Raw genomic sequence first — 19,589 nt, 5'->3', positions numbered from 1 at the left:
TTCTAATTGTTCCCTTAGGTTTTTTTTTTATCAATCCCATTTTTTCTCTAGAAAACTTGAGAAAACTTTAAAGGTTCACTCAATAGCTATCAACTGGGAATTGTAAAAATGTATTCGTAGGTCCACACAATAGGAAGTAGAATTCTCAACTGCCTTAAACTACCTGGCAGATGACTAGGAAGTTACCCATTCTCTAAATTTGCTACATTTATGCAGCACTCCTTATAGGACAGGCATATTGATAAGTTCTTTCCATGTCTCATCTATTTCAATCCTCGTAACAATTCTACTGGTTAGTCTTTTCATTTCACACACGAGGTTATGTTGCTCCATGAGCCAGCCAGCACTCAAACTCTCAAACCAACGTTCTTCTGAATCTATAATACAAGGTCTTGTTAGTAACTAATACAATCTATTTTCTGACCTTGCACTATCATTGAATGGAATGACTTTTAATTCATCCATTAAGGGTAGGATAATTTCTACATTTGTTACAAATGTCAGTTCACAAACATTTGCAAGTTGCATCAGCACACACCTTCTTCTGCTTTCTTCATCAAGTCATCAAGTAAAATTTTTTGATGCTCTTCACCATCATTAAAACTATACAATGCCCACTTCTTCAGCAGAGTCTCTCCTTCACCACAAATGTCGATCTCCAGGAGCCCAGGAAACCATTCTTCCATGAGAGAATCAATGTGATCCACAACTTGGCCCAAAAGAATACAACCTGCATAAACCAAAGAAGAGCTCATCACCACCATGTGTAAAGCTTACGTTGTCAAAACTAGAGAAGAGCAACTTTAAAGTTAAAATAAATGCTTAGGGGGAGCGGATGGATCTCCAGCAGTTGAGCATCCACCTCCCAGAGGGGAGGTCCCAGGTTCAGTTCCTGGTACCTCTCAAAAAAACAAAAACAAACAACAAGCAAAATAAATGAAAAAGCCAACTTAGGAGAGTCAAGGTGGCTCAGTGGTTGAGTGCCAGCTTCCCATATATGAGGTCCGGGGTTCAATCCCCAGCCCCCAGTACCTCTAAATAAATGAATGAATGAATAAATGAATGGTTTAGATTTCTTTAGTGGTACCATTCAAAGTTTTGAGTTATTTTTCTTACCTTTTCTACCAGAAGGAACTGTAATTTTTAAGAAACTATCCAGGTGATTGTCGAAGACTTCAGATCCTACGAGACAATAAGCTTCTGGAGACCAATTCAAGTAGATGCCTTGTCGCCAGTACATTCTGTTTGGGCGAAGTGCTCGTTCTGAAAATTTAAAAGGACTCCAATGTATCTGCTAATTATTAACTACATCATAAATTAGGAAAAAACTTTACTGCACACAAGTGACAATAACACAGATGGATTTGTTCTGAAACAATGTCTTGGGACCTTTAAGGATATACCCAGCTCTTACGCCGGGACTTGAAAGCTGGTGGCTAGCATATGGGCACAATGGCCATGCTATCGATGCTATGCCGAAGCTGTCGTGTGGAGATGCTAAGACGCAAAACGAAGTTGCATAACGCAGAAGAATACTTGATGAAAATTAGTAAAGACGTGACATTTTTGAAAGTGAGGCATAGCTGTCTTTTGAGAGGCCAGTTGGCTGTGAAGTTCCTGCCTGAGGGCTCACGCCATGAGGTTAATTTTGAAAAACCGGCGATGAAAATCAACCAGAACTGATAATAAGACACCCAGGCCCAGAGCCTCAACAGACTTCAGCTCCTACACTTTGATTTATTGGACTTACCCCACTCAGCTAACATGGAGTTGAAGAAGGTCAACCACCACACCATGGAGCCTAGAGTGTCTACAACTGAAAGCAGGAGGAGTGCATTCAGTATCCATGTGGAATCTAAGCCCCCACTTGACATACATGTGCAATGGACACAACCAATCCAATGTCCACAGAGAAAATGTGGAATGGGTGTGGGAAGGGTAGCCATGGTGGCTGCTGGGTTTGGGGAATGGGAGGAAGAGATGAGATGTGGAGGTGTTTTCGGGACATGGAGTTGTCCTGGGTGGTGCTTCACGGACAATTACGGGACATTGTAGATCCCCCCAGGGCCCACTGGATGGAACGTGGGAGAGTGTGGGCTATGATGTGGACCATTGACTACGGGGTGCAGTGATGTTCAGAGATGTACTTACCGGATGCAATGGATGTGTCACGATGATGGGAGTGAGTGCTGCTGTGGGGGGAGTGGGGGTGGGGGCAGTGGGGTTGATTGGGACCTCATATTTTTTTAATGTAATTTTTAAAAATAAATAATTTTAATTAAAAAAATCAACCAGAAAAAGCCCTCCAGTTTACAGACATGGAAAGGAAACACATATATGTGAACTGTTTTTATTGACATTGATTTTTAATTTTGTAAATGGATAATGAAACAACCTTATGCAGATTAATAGGTAGGTAAATTTCAAACCTTTTCTCTTAACACTACCCTAGAGTGACAAGCTATTAACACTTTGCTAAAGGTGAGAACCTGGTAAATGCAATGCCACTTTAAAATTCTAGTTTGAATAAATTGACATGCATGTAAAAAAAAAAAAAGGATATATCCAGAGTCCTCTTCCATATCTATTAATTATAATACAATATTTCCTCCTTAAATGTGCAATAGGATAAATAAAATGCCCAGGGGACAACCTGCAATACATTTCAGATTCATGGTGTTAAGCGGTTCAATATGCTTAATAGATGAAGAGAATCATCGCAATTTCAAGAAAACTTTAAAAGCTATGGCCATGCTCACACCAAAACTTCCTGTTTAATGCAATAAAACTACCTGCGTGGGATGACATGTATCCTCCAAAAACACATGCTGAAGTCCTAACCCCTGATCTCAGGAATGAGAACTTACTTGGACATAGGGCTTTTGAAGATATGATTAGTTAATAAGAGACCACACTAGATGCGGGTGAGCCTGAATCCAGTATGACCAGCATCCTTAGAGAAAGAGGAATTTTAGATGCAAACACAGACAGACAGAGAGGAGGCCATGAGAAGACAGAGCGGGTAGAGACTGCAGGGAAATATTCACAAGTTGAGGAATGCCAAGGATTGCCGGCAAATACCCCACGTTAGAAGAGGCAAGAAAGGACGGTCATCAGCAGATTGTCGCTAGAGCCTGGCTGATAGCTTGATCTCAGACTTCTAGCCCCCAAAACTGTGAGATAACTAAATTCTGTTGGTTTAAGGCACCCGTTCGTGGTCCATTGCTCCAGCAGCCCGAGGAAGCTAGGAAACTCAGGGACGACCCTATGTGTTGATTCACTCCATGTCAGAGAGAGTTTATTTCAGAAAACTGAATTTTAGCCCCCCAAATGATATTTTCCTTTGAAGCACTAAAGCTTCCTGTTCCTCCAGAAGGAAGAGCTGCCATTGTAAACATTTTTGTCCTTTGTTGTAAATCGTGCAGCAGAGTAGACGTTTTATACAGCGTCCCTATATAAAATGGCCCTGACCTGTTACACAAGTTGAGTTTATTTTTTAGAAAACTGCCCATCAACTCCCTGACTAGTCAAAGGTCATTTTATTTTAGTTTGTTCTTTGTGTGTGTGGGTTTTAATATTTAAATGAATCCTTCCAGCAATTCCCACCTTTTAAAATTGCTGCTTCTAGTTTGGCTTGGAAAGCAAGATTTTCAAAATTGTTAAAGAGTGTCAGAAATAAGAACAAATGGACTTTGGTGAGTTCCTGAGGTCTTCTCTACCAGGCAAACGGCATGAGTTCTATGTGCACATGTCTATGTACTGGCCACTCTGAGGCCAGTGGGCTTATTTTCTGAATTTCAACTGTCTCCTAAAAAGCAAATTCCGGAAATGACTATTAATTTTAATATGCTTTCCCCTAATCCAGGGGTTCTTAAACAGGGGTCCATGGACCCCCAAGGGGTCTGTGAGCTTGAATTGAATTGAATTGAAATTCAAAAAACATTAATCCTCAGGGGATGTGCTGGTGCAGCTGTGATCTATTTATTAAATGATACACAGTTCAGAGTGGACGGAGTAAGGGGTCCGTGGTTTTCACCTGACGGGCAAAGGGTCCATCAAACAAAGGAGGTTAAGAAGCCCTGCAATCCCCCTAAATATTATGTCTGTTTCAAACACATACCTCTTCCTGAAAGCATGTAAGGTGAAATTTCGAGTAATCGATTGATTAATCTTGACCAAAATCCCATTGGAAAATAAGGCATTTCATAGAGCCGAATGATGATCTCGGAGTTCTCACAGTGGGGGAGCTCAATCACGGGTCTGTGGTCAGACAAACTAAAGGACAAGGGCACCAAAGTGACACAGCTTCACTAAAACACCCAACTGCTGCGCAAATGCATTACCACCTGAAATCGATAAACTGAAGATAAATATTCTAAAGCACATGCACTTTCTTTGGAGTGTTTTTAAGCATGCTCCTCCTACTTCAAAATGGTCATTTAATCAATTCACATGCATGCTCAGATGTAGCAGATGCATGAAATTTTGTTTCCGTTATCCTATGTCCTCTAATATATCAATTATTACAATTAGTTATGGAGAGTTGAATATTGAGTGGATTATATAAAACTTGAACAAATACATATATATTTAAATACATATTTGGAATAGGCTGGTATCCATCAACTGATGCAATTTCATTGGCAAACCACTGTCATCAATTCCATAAAGTCTCACCTCAAAAATGTAATGCTCTAAAAGAATCATATACAAAAACATCTCCACTATTTACGTTTCTTAAATAATTTAAGCAATTTTAAATCAAATAATAATCATATGCATGCCATTTACTACATCTTTAAAGCATCAAAAGCAGTATTTTCACTAAAAAGCTAAAATACAAACATCATAGACCAAGTTAGACAATTAAAACAATATTATAGATGGTGAATCTCTATTAGATAAGTATATTCATGAGTTTTGGGTTACCTGCTTGGAACCAGTAAATATTCTTCTCCTATTGGCAAGGCAATCTGGAATTTTTCTACGAGTTTAAAGTACTGTGACATGTAGTTCTTCGGAAATCTCTTTTTCTTTGAAAGGAATTTTTCCACATCTCTACGTGAAATGATCCCCTTAGGATGCTTCGGAAAGCCTTCCACTTTCACTGTCAAAATCTGAAAGATTTAAACTCGTAAATAATGACTAGTCTTCGTTTTCTGAAAAGCTCAGAATTTAAATCATTTTGTTTCTCTCTGCTCAGCAGAAATGACCCCCATGATGCTGTCAAGGACAACAGGACAACCTCATGTCCCCAGCGCCCACATCACTAGAGCACAGCAGGGCACCCCCCCCTTCCAGGCTTCCTGCGCTGAGTTAGCGCCCCTCACAGTTGTTTCTCTGAGCCTTTCTTTTTCAGAGTGGACAATCCCATGCCTCCTTTAACACGAATGCTCCCTAACGATTTGAAAATCCCTGAAGAGTATCTACTCTTTTCATTTCCTTAAGGTCAGGAACTATGGGCTTATACATCTTTTTTTACTCCCCCATAGCACCCAGAAATTGGCCTACCTCATATCAGAACCTCCTCCCAGCTCCCTGTAGCCCCAACCCACGCCCACACACACACACAGCATTTGCTGCACTCGTTCAATAAAGGGAATGAATTCAGATCAGATATTGTGATCCTCTGAAACCAATGCGTCTCAAACTTTCACTAGCTCCAATTAACAGATCAATCCAATACCCCACATTCTCATTGAAGGCTCATCAACAATACAGTTCTAGAGAAGTTACCTTACAGACTGTATTAGCAATTGCAATGTTACCTGTGTGCACTAAGAGATGGTTTCTACCAATGATAAAAGGGGCAGTGAGTGGGTTTAGTGGGTCTCAACGTCACTACCGCGTTTTGCTGGACTCCACGCCCAGAGCCTATGTCAGTCAGTAGGTTTGGGGTAAGACCAGGAATCTGCTTTTGTGACAAACAAACCAATTGATTCTGATGCAGATGCCATACTTCGAGCTTTCATTATAATCATAACAGTTAAGAATAAACATCAGAAGGACCCAGGTTTAAATCCAGACTTTGCTTATTAGCTATAGGACCTTAGAAAAAATATATAATCTTTTCCTGTACACTGAGTTAACAGAAGTGACTGCCATTCTTAGCTGCATCTGCTGAGAGAACGAAAACCATTCTTAGCAATCAAACAGACATTCCAGAGAAGGTCAACATCACACCAAAGATGCACAGTTACTGTGAAGGTCCCAGAGCAATTCTGCGGAGGGACTTCAATCCCATCAGATCAGATGCAAACAATCAGATCAGAAGTCTACCTGGGACAAAAAAAAGAAGTTGACAAATGGGCATTGACTGAGCTGAGAGATGATGGGGAGACAGAAAGGAACTGGCTACGGTTTGCATAATCTGTGCAAACAGTACAAGGGCGATACACTGGGCTTGCACTACGAGGTGAGTCTGTGTGCTCACGGCCCCAGCACCATCGTCATTCAGGAGAGAAGGTCTCTGGTTGAAATTCAAACTTCCTTGGGTGAAAAATGTATCCAGAGGGTTTTGATGAGGCCAGGTGGTACTTGTTCAGTATCTCAAGCCCAGAAAGATGAGTTAATTCTTGAAGGAAATGACGCTGAACTTGCATAAAATTCAGCTGCTTAGATTTAGCAAGTCACAAAACTTAAAAGCAAGGATATAAGAGAATTTGGGGGTGGGATCAACGTCTTAGAAAGGAACAGTTCAGAAGGCTGTGTGAATAAGATCTAAGACCTGTAAAGCAGTGGATCAAGATGCCAGACTTCTTTGTGATATTTTAAAGATGCAATAAAAGTCATCTGTTAAAAAAAAAGTGACTGCCCCGCAGGTTGTTGTGAAATGAAATAAGATAATGCATAGAAGGCTTGCAAAATGCTTTGACAGTTTTTAGTACAGAGAAAGCCCCCATACATTAGCCATCATTGTCGACTTGTTCTAATTGATTTTAGTTAGATAAATTCATTCTTTAAAAAGATTTGTGCTTGATTTTTATGTAGATCTATAATGGTTAAAGGATACCTAAATATGAGCAAGCATTATTTCCATTTTTGTGTAATAGGGTGAAATATTGGATTGCAAAAATCCTTAGGCTAAAGAACTTGCCTTACTCATCTCTCTATCTCCATTTTGCACATATAATGCTTATTGGATAATGAATAACGGAATGAGTGACTGCTTAAGCGTCATGGTATCTAATGACAATGTATAATGACAGTAAATAATAAAATGTGTAGTTTGAGGCTTCTCCCATATTGTGAATTTTCTAGTAGTTCCGGATTGCTCTCCGATTTAGATGGTAGGGCGAATTGTTTGCCATTTTAGGTATTTGTGTTTGGTTGGGGTTTTTTTAGTACTAAGACATTCTCTAACTACTCACTCTCCATCCCCAATCAGTACTTTATATTTTCTTTGAAGAACTAAGCACCACCTGACATGTTAAATCTTCATTTATTGGTTATTTGCTACCATTTGGATGTCAGGTCTGTGCTTGCACATTCCTCGTTTTGTCCACTGCACAACCAGATGCATCAGAACAACATCTGGAGTAGGCAAAGTGTTGACTAAATGTTGAATGAGTGAATTTTGAGAAAATACAATTTGGAGTGTCTTATCCTAGAGGTTAAGTTTTTGGGTACCAGGGTCAAACTACCTGGTTTGAAATCCTAACTCTACCACTTCCTGGCTGTGTACTTTTGGATAAACTATTCAACCTTTCTGTCCATCTCTTTCTTCGTCTTCAACATGGGACTAATAATAGTATCATTTTAAGGGGCTACTGAGAGAATTAAATGAGCTGGTCCTTGAAAGGCATTCACAACAGCACCTCCATATCATAAGCATAAAAAATTAAATTAAATTTTAATTATTACACATGGTAGGTATTTTCTAAAGATGGCCACCACCAATTCCTTATCTTCCTCTCCACACACGCCGGCAATCCATCAGATAGAATCCACGTCCCTGCCTCCTGAATCCGGGCTGGCCCTCTGGCTTGCTCTGGTCACTAGAATGTAGCAGCTATGGCATTTTACCAGTTCTGGATCTAGCCCTTGAGAGAACTGGCAGCCTAGCCTTCCTTCCTTATGTAAGTCAGCCATCCTGAACGATGTCCCACTGCCCTGCAATCTCATCCGTGACCACCTGAGAGGCCCTGGGAGGAGCAGCAAGACACCAGAAGTAGGAGTGTAGCCTTCCTGGAGCAACCAGTCTCAGAGGAATGAATCCAAATGAACAACGCTGTGCCAATACCCGTGGAACAGAACCACTCAGCTGAGCCCAGTCAGCCCAAAGAACTGTGAGAAATAATAAATTATTGCTGTTTTAAGCCTCTGAGTTTTGGGGTGGTTTATTACAAAGTAATAGAAAATTGAGGGAAGCTGATGTGGACCAAGCAGTTGAGCTCCACACAGGAGATCCCAGGTTCAGTTCCCAGTGTCTCCTAAAGAAGACAATGAGCAGACATCAAGCAAAAAAAATGAGCAGACAACAAGCAAAAACCACAAGGAGACATTGAGCGAAAATGAGCAAGAAAATAAACAATGAACAGACAAGGAGTAAAAACAAACGAGCAGGGAGCAAATGTGACTCAAGCAGTTGAGCAAGCACCTCCCACATGGGAGGTCTGGGTTCAGTTCCTGGTGCCTCCTAAAGAAAAAACAGACAATGAGCTAACAATGAGCAAAAATAAAGAGCAGACAATAAGTGCAAACAATGAGCAACAACAATAAGCAAAACAGGAGGGAGCCATCTCGGGGGGAAAGAAACTGAAACATTATCTTAAGTTTATCACCTTTAAAAGACCTAGTGTTCCTTCGACCTTGCAAATTGTATTACTCACTTATGTCCTTATTCAAGGACAGAGAAGTTTCCAAATCCCCCTGTATCTCACACACATATTTTCATCAAGTTAAAATTGCCATGCGAGCTTTTATAAAGCTCCGCCTGATTAGTTCAGAAGCCCCTTTCATATATCTTTTATTATACAGCTAAATGAGTTCTACAAACTTCTCTGGCCTTGATGGAATCTTCTTTAATAAGTTTAGTGACCTAACAGAGAGTGAGTGGGCTCATTAGAGCTCTGCACCAGGAAATTATTCCAGCCCTTCTCTTGAAGAGCCAAGAGGCCAACATCCTATATATTTTTGCTGACGGATGTCAGACAAGTGGTTCCTGTTTATACATGATTATTTAGAACCTTCTTTCTCGTTAAAACTTCATGAAAATGTCATTATACTTAAATTTATCAACATAAATAAAAATATTTATTTTTTAGGATGCGATTTAATTATTTAACTGACCCTTTATCTGTCCTTCAAGATAACTTTGAACTCTTTAAACTCTTAATTTTCACTTAAATAAGCATGCTTATAAATAAGCTACGTTAATGAGAAGAAACACTTCCATGGAATTATAATTTAATTACCACACAGAATCTTCAGGGATTTTATTGCCGTCACGGTGCCTGTTGCCTGGAAATCTACTTTTTAAAAAAGCTCCCCAGCTGATTTTGATGCAAACCACTTTCTCACGCTGTTGAATAAGATATACTCGCCCTATTATTATCCGCAGGTGTGCAACTTTAAATGCTTCCAAATCAACATGGAAATACACCCTATTTTAGTGTAATTTCAGCCTTTTCTTGACCAACTGGAGTTGGGTTACTTCCTGATCGTTAGTGCGCTACCCAGGACAACAAATACTGAGGGTATATTTAAAAACCCCTGTGGTGTAAAGTATGCATCAACCTAAGCATACGTTTGATTTAATGTCGTATTTGGCACATGTCATTGTTTGTCAAAGGGCTGCTGATGCAAAGTACCAGAAATGGATGGCTTTTGTAGTGGGGACTGTATTTGGGATAAAAGCTTACAGTCCAAAGCCTGAAATGCCCAAATCAAGGCACCGTCAGAGAAGCTTTCTCACCAGAGTGAGCTCCTGCAGATCCGCGCGGCCTGCCACGTGGCGGTCAGGCAAGGGCCGGTCTGCCGGGCTCGCTGCTCTCTCCTTGACCTGGCTGTGGTGCCTGGCCACCTCCCGGGCCTCGGCTCCTTGAGCCTCCGGGCTTCTGTCCCTGCGCTCAGCTGTGGGGGAACCTGGAATCCTCCCTCACACGGCCAGGTCAAAGAACGCAGCTTCCTCTCTCCCTGTGTGTCTGCTTCTATCAGACCCGGCCAGAGGATGGAGACTCAAGCTCGCTCACCCCTCACTGACGTAGCCCAATCAAAAGGCGCCACGTCCACAGAGACGGATCAGTTCAAAAACATAATCGTTTTCTTTGGGGGATTCATAAAAGAAATTCAAACTGTCACACTCCACCCTCTGAATCCCAAACCGACATGTTCCTTCCGGAGGCAAAATGTTAACACATCCTTACGTCACATTATTTCAAAAACCTCAAATCATTTCAGCAGCAATGCTAAGGACAAGATCTCGTGAAAGTCCTTTGCAGGCATGCAGTCTGTCATGGGGCAACACTCCCCTCAGGCTGCAGACCTGTGAAACTTAGAAAACAAGTTCCTGCTTCCAGCACACAAAGGAGGGACAGACACAGGACAAACAGCTGCATTACCACAGCTGTTTCAAGGAGAAAGGAGAGAGAGGCTGGCAGAACCACCATCTGGCCTGACTGCCACATGGCAGGACGTCAGACTCCGCAGCTGACTTTGGTGAGAAAGCGTCTCTGATGAGTCCTTAATTTGGACATTTCCCAGCTTCAGAATGGTAAGCTTTTACCCTAATAAAATTCCCATTTACCAAAGCCAACCCCTTTCTGGTACTTGGCATCGGCAGCCCTGTGGCAAACTAAGGCAGTACCTCTCCACAACTCCATGAGGACATCTTCACAGTCTCAAAGACTTTTTTCATTTCCTAAAATAATAAGTCTTAAGTTACCAAATTGGCCAAAAATAAAAGTAGCTAAAATTCACTGTTCACTCACACTGATCCAGGAAGGCCATGTGCTAAGGGCCTTACATACATCACCTCATTTAATCCTCTTAACAATCCTAGAGAGACAATATTGATATTATAAATTTTTTAAAATGAAGAAAAAAGGCTTAAAGTGTTAAGAATGCTCTAAAGGTCACAAGCTAGTAAGTGTAAAGAAGAGATTTGGATCAGAGTTTATGCTCCTGATATATATTCTACTAGGTCCATTACCATTTATTTGAAGAGTAAAATCATACTTCCTATGGCATTTGTACAGAATGACAAAATCTAATTTAAAAATATTTGTCAATATGCTTTCAAGTTCTGTGGTAAAGGATTTAACCCCAACAGGGTTCCCACTTTAAAATATCTTCTTTTTCTTCCTTAAATGGAATTTACAGACTAATATTCAAGATTAACTGAGGGAATTTAATTATTATTATGGCTTAATTAGAAGAGGTATTTGTAATATAAGAAGATACAATCATTGTGCAGCCCCAGGGAGCCATATGCAAATCTATAAATTATATTCATAAACTAAAGAGATGACAGTGCGTACACATGCTGCAGACATCTTCTCCAAGGCCACCCAGCTCATGGTTTGGTCACAGTTATTATCAACTGGGGCAGTTTTGCCCCAAGGGGATATCTGGCAAGGTCTGAAGACATCTCTGTTTGTCATAAATGGGAGGGTGCTACTGGCATCTAGAGGGTAGCATCCAAAAATGTTGCTCCTCACCCTATGATGCATAGCAAAGAAGGGTCTGAGCCAAAAGGTCAATAGTGCCAAGGGTGAGGAACCCTAAGCTAGACTGTTCTGCTCAAGTGTCTTCTACGGCCAAACTACAGAACTTATTTACTACAGCTAATTAATATAAACTCATGGGTAATGGATGCTTACTGAAAGAGGAAATCACTTTCCACACAAAATATAAATGAAGAAAAATAGCCAGAATCACTTTCATCCAAAGCTTTCAAAACTGGAAACATTTAGAACTCTGACTAATCACATTCCACCAGAGTCAAACACTGTTCCAATTTGTCTGGATAGAGGTTTCAGATTCATCGACCCAATCTTCTATATGTATTCACAACAAGGACTTTTCATGAAGTCTTCATTCAATTTACTAAGTCAATAACCAAACCAAAGATATCATCAGGATCTAGAAAAGCAGCATGGAATGAAGGGGTTCAAAACATCTGTATGTGGTATGGAAACAAAAGATATGAAAGTGAACTTGAAGAGATCTTACCTTCTTCCATGATGCTCTTCTTTAAACAGTATTTCCATGTGCTGCTTTCTAGAGTTTTCTACATTTACAATAGTTTCTCCTTTAACTGAATACAAACTGTTAAATGCTCAGTGCTCGGGGTGCCACCTATTCCACTCTTCATTCATAAACCCCCATGCCACAAAAATATAAAGCACCAACCTCTGTCATGACTTTGCAAAGCCACCTGGGTTCTACGAAATATAAGTCACTCAACTGCAGTGCTGGGTCTTGAAAATGAAGAAGGACCCCTGTAGGAAAAATTCACCCATTAGTGAAACATGGAATTCAGAGCATATGACTAGCAAGACATGAAAGAGAATTCAGTCCAACCCCCACACTATTAAACACATCTTATTCTCAAGTACAGCATATCTCGGAGGCTACTGGTTGAAGAACAATGGGGAAAGAATGGATTATAAGCCATGTGAAGGTATTTTTCATACAATGGCCCCTAGGACCAAAAGCAGCTTCCCATATCACTTCCTTTAGTGCTACAAATCCACTCAAGAGGGTCCACTGATTAAATAGAGTTAGCACTGATGTCAGTGTAAATGTCCCTGTCTGCAAAATCATGCGCTGCAACAGAGCAGTGTCTGCCACTCACCTGCCGCACTGTTGACTCTCGAAAGCCCTGGCTGGACCATCCCAACTATAATTTTCCTCTACAGAACACAAACAACTTTCACACACTCTAAATTAATTTGATATTATGAAAGGTTAGGACTTACGCTCAGGGTCCCCCAGCTCCTAAACAGCCAAGTTCCAGCACCCCCATATTTTAATCCCTACTTTGGAAACTCTTTCCACTGCTTTGCCCTTAGATGATTCCTAAACTCTGCTTATTTTTTTATTCCTTATGACATGATGGACAATTTTAATACCAATTTGCATGAGGATCTTTTCAAAAGAAAAAAATCAGTGGCCTATTAAATAATTGTATACACATTCTGTGAAACCTACACAAAGTACGCGGATACGTTTTTGTAAATTACATTAGTCAAGCTTGAAAAACAATGAAGAAAAGAATAACAAATACACAAACCTGATTCATTTAGGAAGTGAACTGCATGAGGAAGCTCATTTTCATCTAACTGCAGCTGATTTTCTTTCACTAGCTGTAATAATCGTTTCCGGTCAATTACAGGAAATTCAATTGGCACATTTCTACGCTCCCATAAAATGATTTTCTCAAGTTCAACATAGCAGTCTGGAATCAGCTGCCCAACGACAGGCTGGTCTCGGATCTATGTAATTACAAATGACAAGCTGTAAAAATCTATTTTATTCATATACGTGTCGGGAGGTTGGTAAATTCAGTGCTAATAGATTTTACGGAAAGGGATCTAGCATTCAGATGTGTGTTTTTAAATAAAATCGAATGTGACATAAAACTATTTAAATTGCAAGGAATAAAGAAAATGAAACATAGAAAGATACAGACAAAAGAGCTAATGTTGGAAAGGGTTATCAAATCAAATAATATGGAAATATTTATCCAGCTATCCAGGAAAACCATTACAAACACGAGGATAAACCACTAACCATAAACGAAGGATTTTCTATTTTCTAAGATATTAAATATGCATGTAATAGACATGATAGCATAAGAAATCAGTAATTATTACAAGAGCTTTTTGACCTTACTTATTTATTAGATGAAAATAGCCAGGGTAAAATGTTAAATTTTGCGCTTTTTATTTGCAAAATATTATTTGGTGGACCATACACATCAACAGTGAAGCCTGTAGAGAGTCATGCAAACTTCTCAAGGAAGCTATGCATTCTTACTGGAGTCTTGAACTTGGGAAAACAAGAAATCCTTTCAACACCAATGATTCTGGCATGAGAGGATGACCACTGGGTCGTTATACACAGACGCTAACTGCTGCCCACTAACTGAGAAATATATATATAAAATAAGATTTTGAAAACGCCCTTAAGATGATAGTTTCTATATTAACAAGATCTCTTCCAATCCATTTTTTTTTCTTTAAAATCTCCTTTTAAACAGGCAACTCTAACAATAAAATACCTTGGACAACCACCAGAGGGCAAACTCTCCCCATTTCTAGACCCACGAAAACTGTAGACTCTTTTGGCCAGGCAATACCTATCAGAACTTCTACGTAAATTCTTAAACGTTGAAAAATTAGAAATTGGGTTTTATTCAGCAAGAAATCATCATCATAATAGCTTTTTCTTAATTTTTTGTAACAGGAACATTGAAGAGCCTGGTTTACAGAAGTCATACCACTGCTTCCACCTTCACCTTCAAACTGTCATTCCAAAGCTGATTCTCATGCACCTCTCATCCCAGAGAATGCAAGGCAATTCTGCTAACCTCCACTTCTATTCCTTCTCCTTATCATTTATAGATTATGATTAAATAAAGTTTCAGAATGAAGTTCATGTTTTATCCCAAGGAGGAAAACCTAGATAGGCGTAAATGCATTTTCACAGAAATCAAATACAGTAGCAAAGAGGTGAATGTTATGAGGCAGGGCCTGCAGAGAATCCCGACTCTTCTAACGAGTTGGACAAGCCTGAGATGCCCGTGTTCACAATGGACTCTGTTGGGTCCCATGTCTCCTTCCGGCTTGATTTTCAGGTTACCAGTAGGCGAAGCAAACAAACAAATATTTTCTAAAGGCTCTACATAGATACATGTTAATAAAATAAGACAGAAAAAGAGTAGAGAAGCACCAAGAGTATAAGAAAAGATGTAAAACAAATGATGGGGGAAAAAAAAAAGATCTCTAAGTAGATTAAGTACTATTTGAACGCAGATTGAAGTACCTCAGAGAGAAAAGAATATGCAAGTTCTGACAGGCTCATTGCTCCTAGGTCATGGAAAGAGTCACTGTTCTACAAAGCAATCAAAAGGAATTGGAAATGAATGTGCCAGAATGATACATCTGTTAGCAATATATACCTTTCTGCAAATAATACTGGCATTTCTCAATATACTTATTTAATTTCTTTGTATGGAGCTGCCTTCAAAATTCATTTATAAATGCCAGGAGAAAATTGGTCTTACTGTTCGAAAGTGATATCTTGTGGTTAGAATCAGTACCAATCCAATTTGATGAATCTACAGCTATATTCATAGAGTCTGCTTTAAGCGAATTCAGGCCTTTTCCAAACAAACTCATTCTCAAGGGAGTCTTTTAGAAAATAAGATATATGGTATGACAGCCACGATAAAAACAGACACTATTAATATTCTAAGTAAACAACAGAGTCTGGAAGCACAGGTGCAGTCTCAGAAGAAAACCGCGTGGATAAAGAACATTCAATTGGATATATCAATGTTGTATAGTTGTTGTTTTTTTTAAAGTCATATTACTCTCCAATCATATATACCACAAGAAGAGTAGAAAAATCTACAAATAAATAACATCCCATTCTTCCTAACATAAAAAAACACTACTGACCCAGGAAAACCTTTTAGTGACAATGATGAATGTGTTGAGAGAAACAAACATAAAAATTCTCTCCCTGGGCACTGCAAAGACCAACACACTTATAAATTACTCATCAGACTATAGATAGGAGTGTAATCTAGAGAAATGGAACAGAACTAAGTGAACTAGCCAACACGAAGTCATAACCACGGTAACCACATAATTCACCATCCAGGCTAGAATGCTTTGAGGATGTATCAGACACGTTTCATAATTACACAGCGACTGCCCAGGCTACGCAGGACTCTAGCTGTGAGCCACGATCTTGTTCATTAGTGCTGATGAGATCAGCCAACAGGAGGAACAATTGAAGCGCACCAATGTGTTGGTCATATCGAACTAATCAGTGTGTTTTTCAGGAGAGTTTACACCACATACTCTGGCAAGATTTCATTCTCCTGCAAGTACTGGAAACACGTTCTCCCTGACAACCAATTTATTTGTATTTTATATGAACCCAGTAATGACAATGTAGCTAACCAAAAGAGAATTATGGATAGCAAAAACACAATTTCTAAATGAAAAGCCGAGTTTGAAATAGCAAAAAATTGCTTGGACATCACTGTAAACCAAATTAGTGATCTTGGCAACCAAACAAGAGCTGCCCTATAATACCATTGGAATGGGAATCACTGTGACAAGATGAGACATGAAGGACTGGCACAGAAGATTAGATATGCATAAAACAGGAACTCAACAATGACAAAGGAGCCGAAGAAGAAGCAACAGTCAAAGGAGAATAGAAGAAAGATGATCCCAGCACTCCCACATTCCCTTTTATCCAGTGGACTGAATCACCACTGCAGGAAGTTGGGAGAGAAAGGACATCAAGGAAAATTCTCTCAGATTGCCATCTACCAAGGATCTTGTAACTATTTTGATCTTGTTCGTATGAATTTGAAATGAAGCATGCTATAAATAAGTAATTTTAAAATTCAAAGTACTTTCATAATCCTATAGCTATGGAGAAAAGCACTATACTTAGATAAATGTTCTCTTTTCAAGACTTCGGACACAACTAAGCAGATGCGTAATATAAGCATTAGTGAATGATATCTATCTACCACCCAACTGGGCAGACACCACGATACCTTGAAATTAAGGCTCTCGTTTATTATGGTTTTCCGAAGTTTTGCCAAAGCATCCGACTCCTCGGTGGCATTCACAAAGTGGTAATCCCGTATTGCGGGGAACCCCCTCTTGTTCAAGAGTTCCTTGGTGATTTTACTGATGCAGGCTTTGCGCTGCTTCTCGTCGGAAGCATCCAGATGTGTGCCAACGAGAATCACCGGGGAAGAAGAAGCACGAGCCTACGGAGAAAGACACAACGCACTCTTGTGTTTGTCCAGAAATCAGGGCTGCGTAAATCTGTGTTGAGATTCACTTTCTGTGGAATTCACTTCATGGAAATGAGAAACTAAAAGACTTTAGAGAGAGGAAACTACCAACTATCTTTCATTATTAATGAATCTGGGGATGCCTCCATTCAATGTGACGACTTTCTTCAACCTAACAAAAAATTTAACCTCGAGAAATTTTTAAAAGTCATTCTTACTCCCCTTCTGAAGCCAATCGGTACCATTTTTAAGCAGCCTAAATAACAGTAGTAGTTTGTACTTTTCCTTTCTTTTTTATGCCGTAAAAATGGGTTATTCTCTAAGTGTGCTTTGTACTTATAAACTAAAATAAGCATTTAATAAAGCCAAAATTATATCAAAGAAACATGGTTTTAATTTTCTGTTACTTATCTATGGATTCAATACCCTGAATATATAGTAGTTATTCAATGTAGAGTCTACAATTAAAAAAGCAGCCACTAAAAAAGCACTACCTCCATAGTAGTATTTGTTTACTTCCACTAGCTATAATAAAGTCAAGAAAAAGGAAGTCAAAAAATTACCAAAATTGCAAAACAAGCTGTATGCAAACAAAACACATGCCAAACTGTCCAGAGACAAACCTGAATGTTATTCACAGAAGAATTCTTTCAAAGAACATTCACTCTTACTTCTGATACAGTTCTAAAAAGTCTCATTATTTGGAGGAATAGCTGACAGCATGACAGCAAGGGAGAAGGTATAAAAATTACAAAAAAGAGGTTCCAAATATAAGGTGCACAGGGTCCTCTGAAAAATGTATGATCTGGAGAATTTGGTACTAAATTGCTACTGAGGAAATAACTGGTGATGCATGGTATGCATTTTTGTTTGGTTTATATCAAATTAAGGGAATTTATATTCCACTTAAGAAAAACACAGTCAAAATTGGTTTAACATATATATTTTCAAATTGTACAGACGAAAAGGATTTCAGATATCTTATATTCATCAATATAGAACATTATTTGTGTGTCACCACTTACTCTGAAAATTTACCAAAACTTTACTCCTTCTTTCTTTTTTTAAACTTATTTTTAAATAACTTCAATTGTACAAGTTGCAGAAACAATTTTAAAAATACATAAATCTCTGACATAACCCCCACCCCGATACCCCAAATTACCAAATATTAGAATTTTGCCACTTTAATTATATTTCTTTTTCTTTCTTTCCTCCCTCCTTCCTCCTTCTTTCTATTTCTCTTTCTTTTTCTTTCTTTGCCTTTTTCCCTTCCCTTTCTTTCTCGCTTTCCTTTTTCTCTTCCTTTCTTTCTTCCCTTCTATCTACCTACCTAGCATGTCTATTTTCTAAACATCTGAGAGTAGGTAACATATATCATATTTTACACTGAATACTTCCATGTATATTTCCTAAGACAAGGACACTCACTTATGTTAACCACCTTAAGTACAGCGATGAAACTGAAGAAATGTAGCACTGATATAAAGCATACCATCCACATTTCATTTTTTTTCAGTTGTCCCAATCTAATTTTCTTTAAAAACCTATTTGAAGAGACTGCTGGCCAAAATAAATCACCCTTGCAAATAAGAAAACTGGAATTACTTTACATTTTCAACTCATCATAGAGCTCACCTTTATATTGAAGAGCCAAGGCTTCATGGCATCCACCTCGGCTTGCCCCTTGCTGAGGTCGTAGACGGCCAGGTATAACGCTCTCTGGGTCAGGAAGTGCGGATGAGTGCTGTAGAATTCCTCACGACCTAAATGAAGATGGCAGACTCTCCTTAGTTTTCAGACAACAGGCAAGAAACCACACACACACACAAATTAAGTAACACTACGTACTATGTAGCATTCTGAGAGGAGAAAAACAATCGAGAGACATTGTTTAGAAAGGTATCCTGGGCTTTTGACTAGAGGTTGGCAACTTGGAGCCTGTGTTCAGCCGCCAACCAGCTACTTAGCTCGGCTGGCACCTGGTGGCTCCAAACACCCTCCTTCCATGCACTCCTCCGTCCTGGTGGTGCGGGCACAAGTAGGAGGAGAAAATGGCTTTGGAATAATTTCTGCAGATTCCAGCAGCTGTTGGAAGTACTGGAACAAAAAACTCCATTTTTCCAGCTCTGTTCTAAATAAAAAATGAATTTTAAAATTAGAGCTATCCATACCTGCAAAATCCCACACATTTAGAATCAGGTCTTTCTTCCCTTTGCCTCTTATATGGATAGGCCAGTCTTTCACATCTATGCCGACAGTGGCATCTTGCATTCCAAAATCTGATTTTTTGGTTTTCATTAATTGCTGCAGTAAGGTGGTTTTACCACTTCCAGTATTTCCTACAATCATGAGCTTCATTCGGTTATAAGGCACAGCCTTTTTTAACCGCTGCTGAAGAAACCTAGGATTTGAAAGACAAAAATAAAATAATAAACTGTTTAACAGTACACTTAAGGTTTAGGTGAGTTCTTATATACCAAATACTCTTAAATATCAGGCAGGCTCCCCAAAAATCAAGTATGCAAGAAAGCACATAGCTCATATAACAGTGTACATGACTTTCAATGCACTGTTAGTGTATGTATTTTGT

The 19,589-nt window shown here is 39.3% G+C and overlaps 1 protein-coding gene across 1 annotated transcript in view; it reads right to left on the bottom strand.

Annotated features, from left to right (window-relative positions):
* Positions 1-19,589, bottom strand: part of LRRK2 (leucine rich repeat kinase 2) — a 174,027-nt gene that overhangs the window by 56,871 nt on the left and 97,567 nt on the right. Inside the window, exons 29-37 of the mRNA XM_071218762.1 lie at positions 19,171-19,400; positions 18,635-18,762; positions 16,751-16,969; positions 13,238-13,439; positions 12,355-12,443; positions 4,930-5,117; positions 4,121-4,275; positions 1,117-1,263; positions 539-730 (exon numbers count right to left, since the gene is read on the bottom strand). Of these exons, the coding sequence (XP_071074863.1) occupies positions 539-730; positions 1,117-1,263; positions 4,121-4,275; positions 4,930-5,117; positions 12,355-12,443; positions 13,238-13,439; positions 16,751-16,969; positions 18,635-18,762; positions 19,171-19,400 (1,550 nt within the window). The remainder of the gene's footprint in view (positions 1-538; positions 731-1,116; positions 1,264-4,120; positions 4,276-4,929; positions 5,118-12,354; positions 12,444-13,237; positions 13,440-16,750; positions 16,970-18,634; positions 18,763-19,170; positions 19,401-19,589) is intronic.

The sequence above is a fragment of the Dasypus novemcinctus genome, chromosome 12 (assembly GCF_030445035.2).
Source record: "Dasypus novemcinctus isolate mDasNov1 chromosome 12, mDasNov1.1.hap2, whole genome shotgun sequence".
Lineage (NCBI taxonomy): Eukaryota > Metazoa > Chordata > Mammalia > Cingulata > Dasypodidae > Dasypus > Dasypus novemcinctus.
The sequence above is the reverse complement of the archived record's forward strand: the minus strand, read 5'-3'. Positions and strand labels throughout refer to the sequence as shown.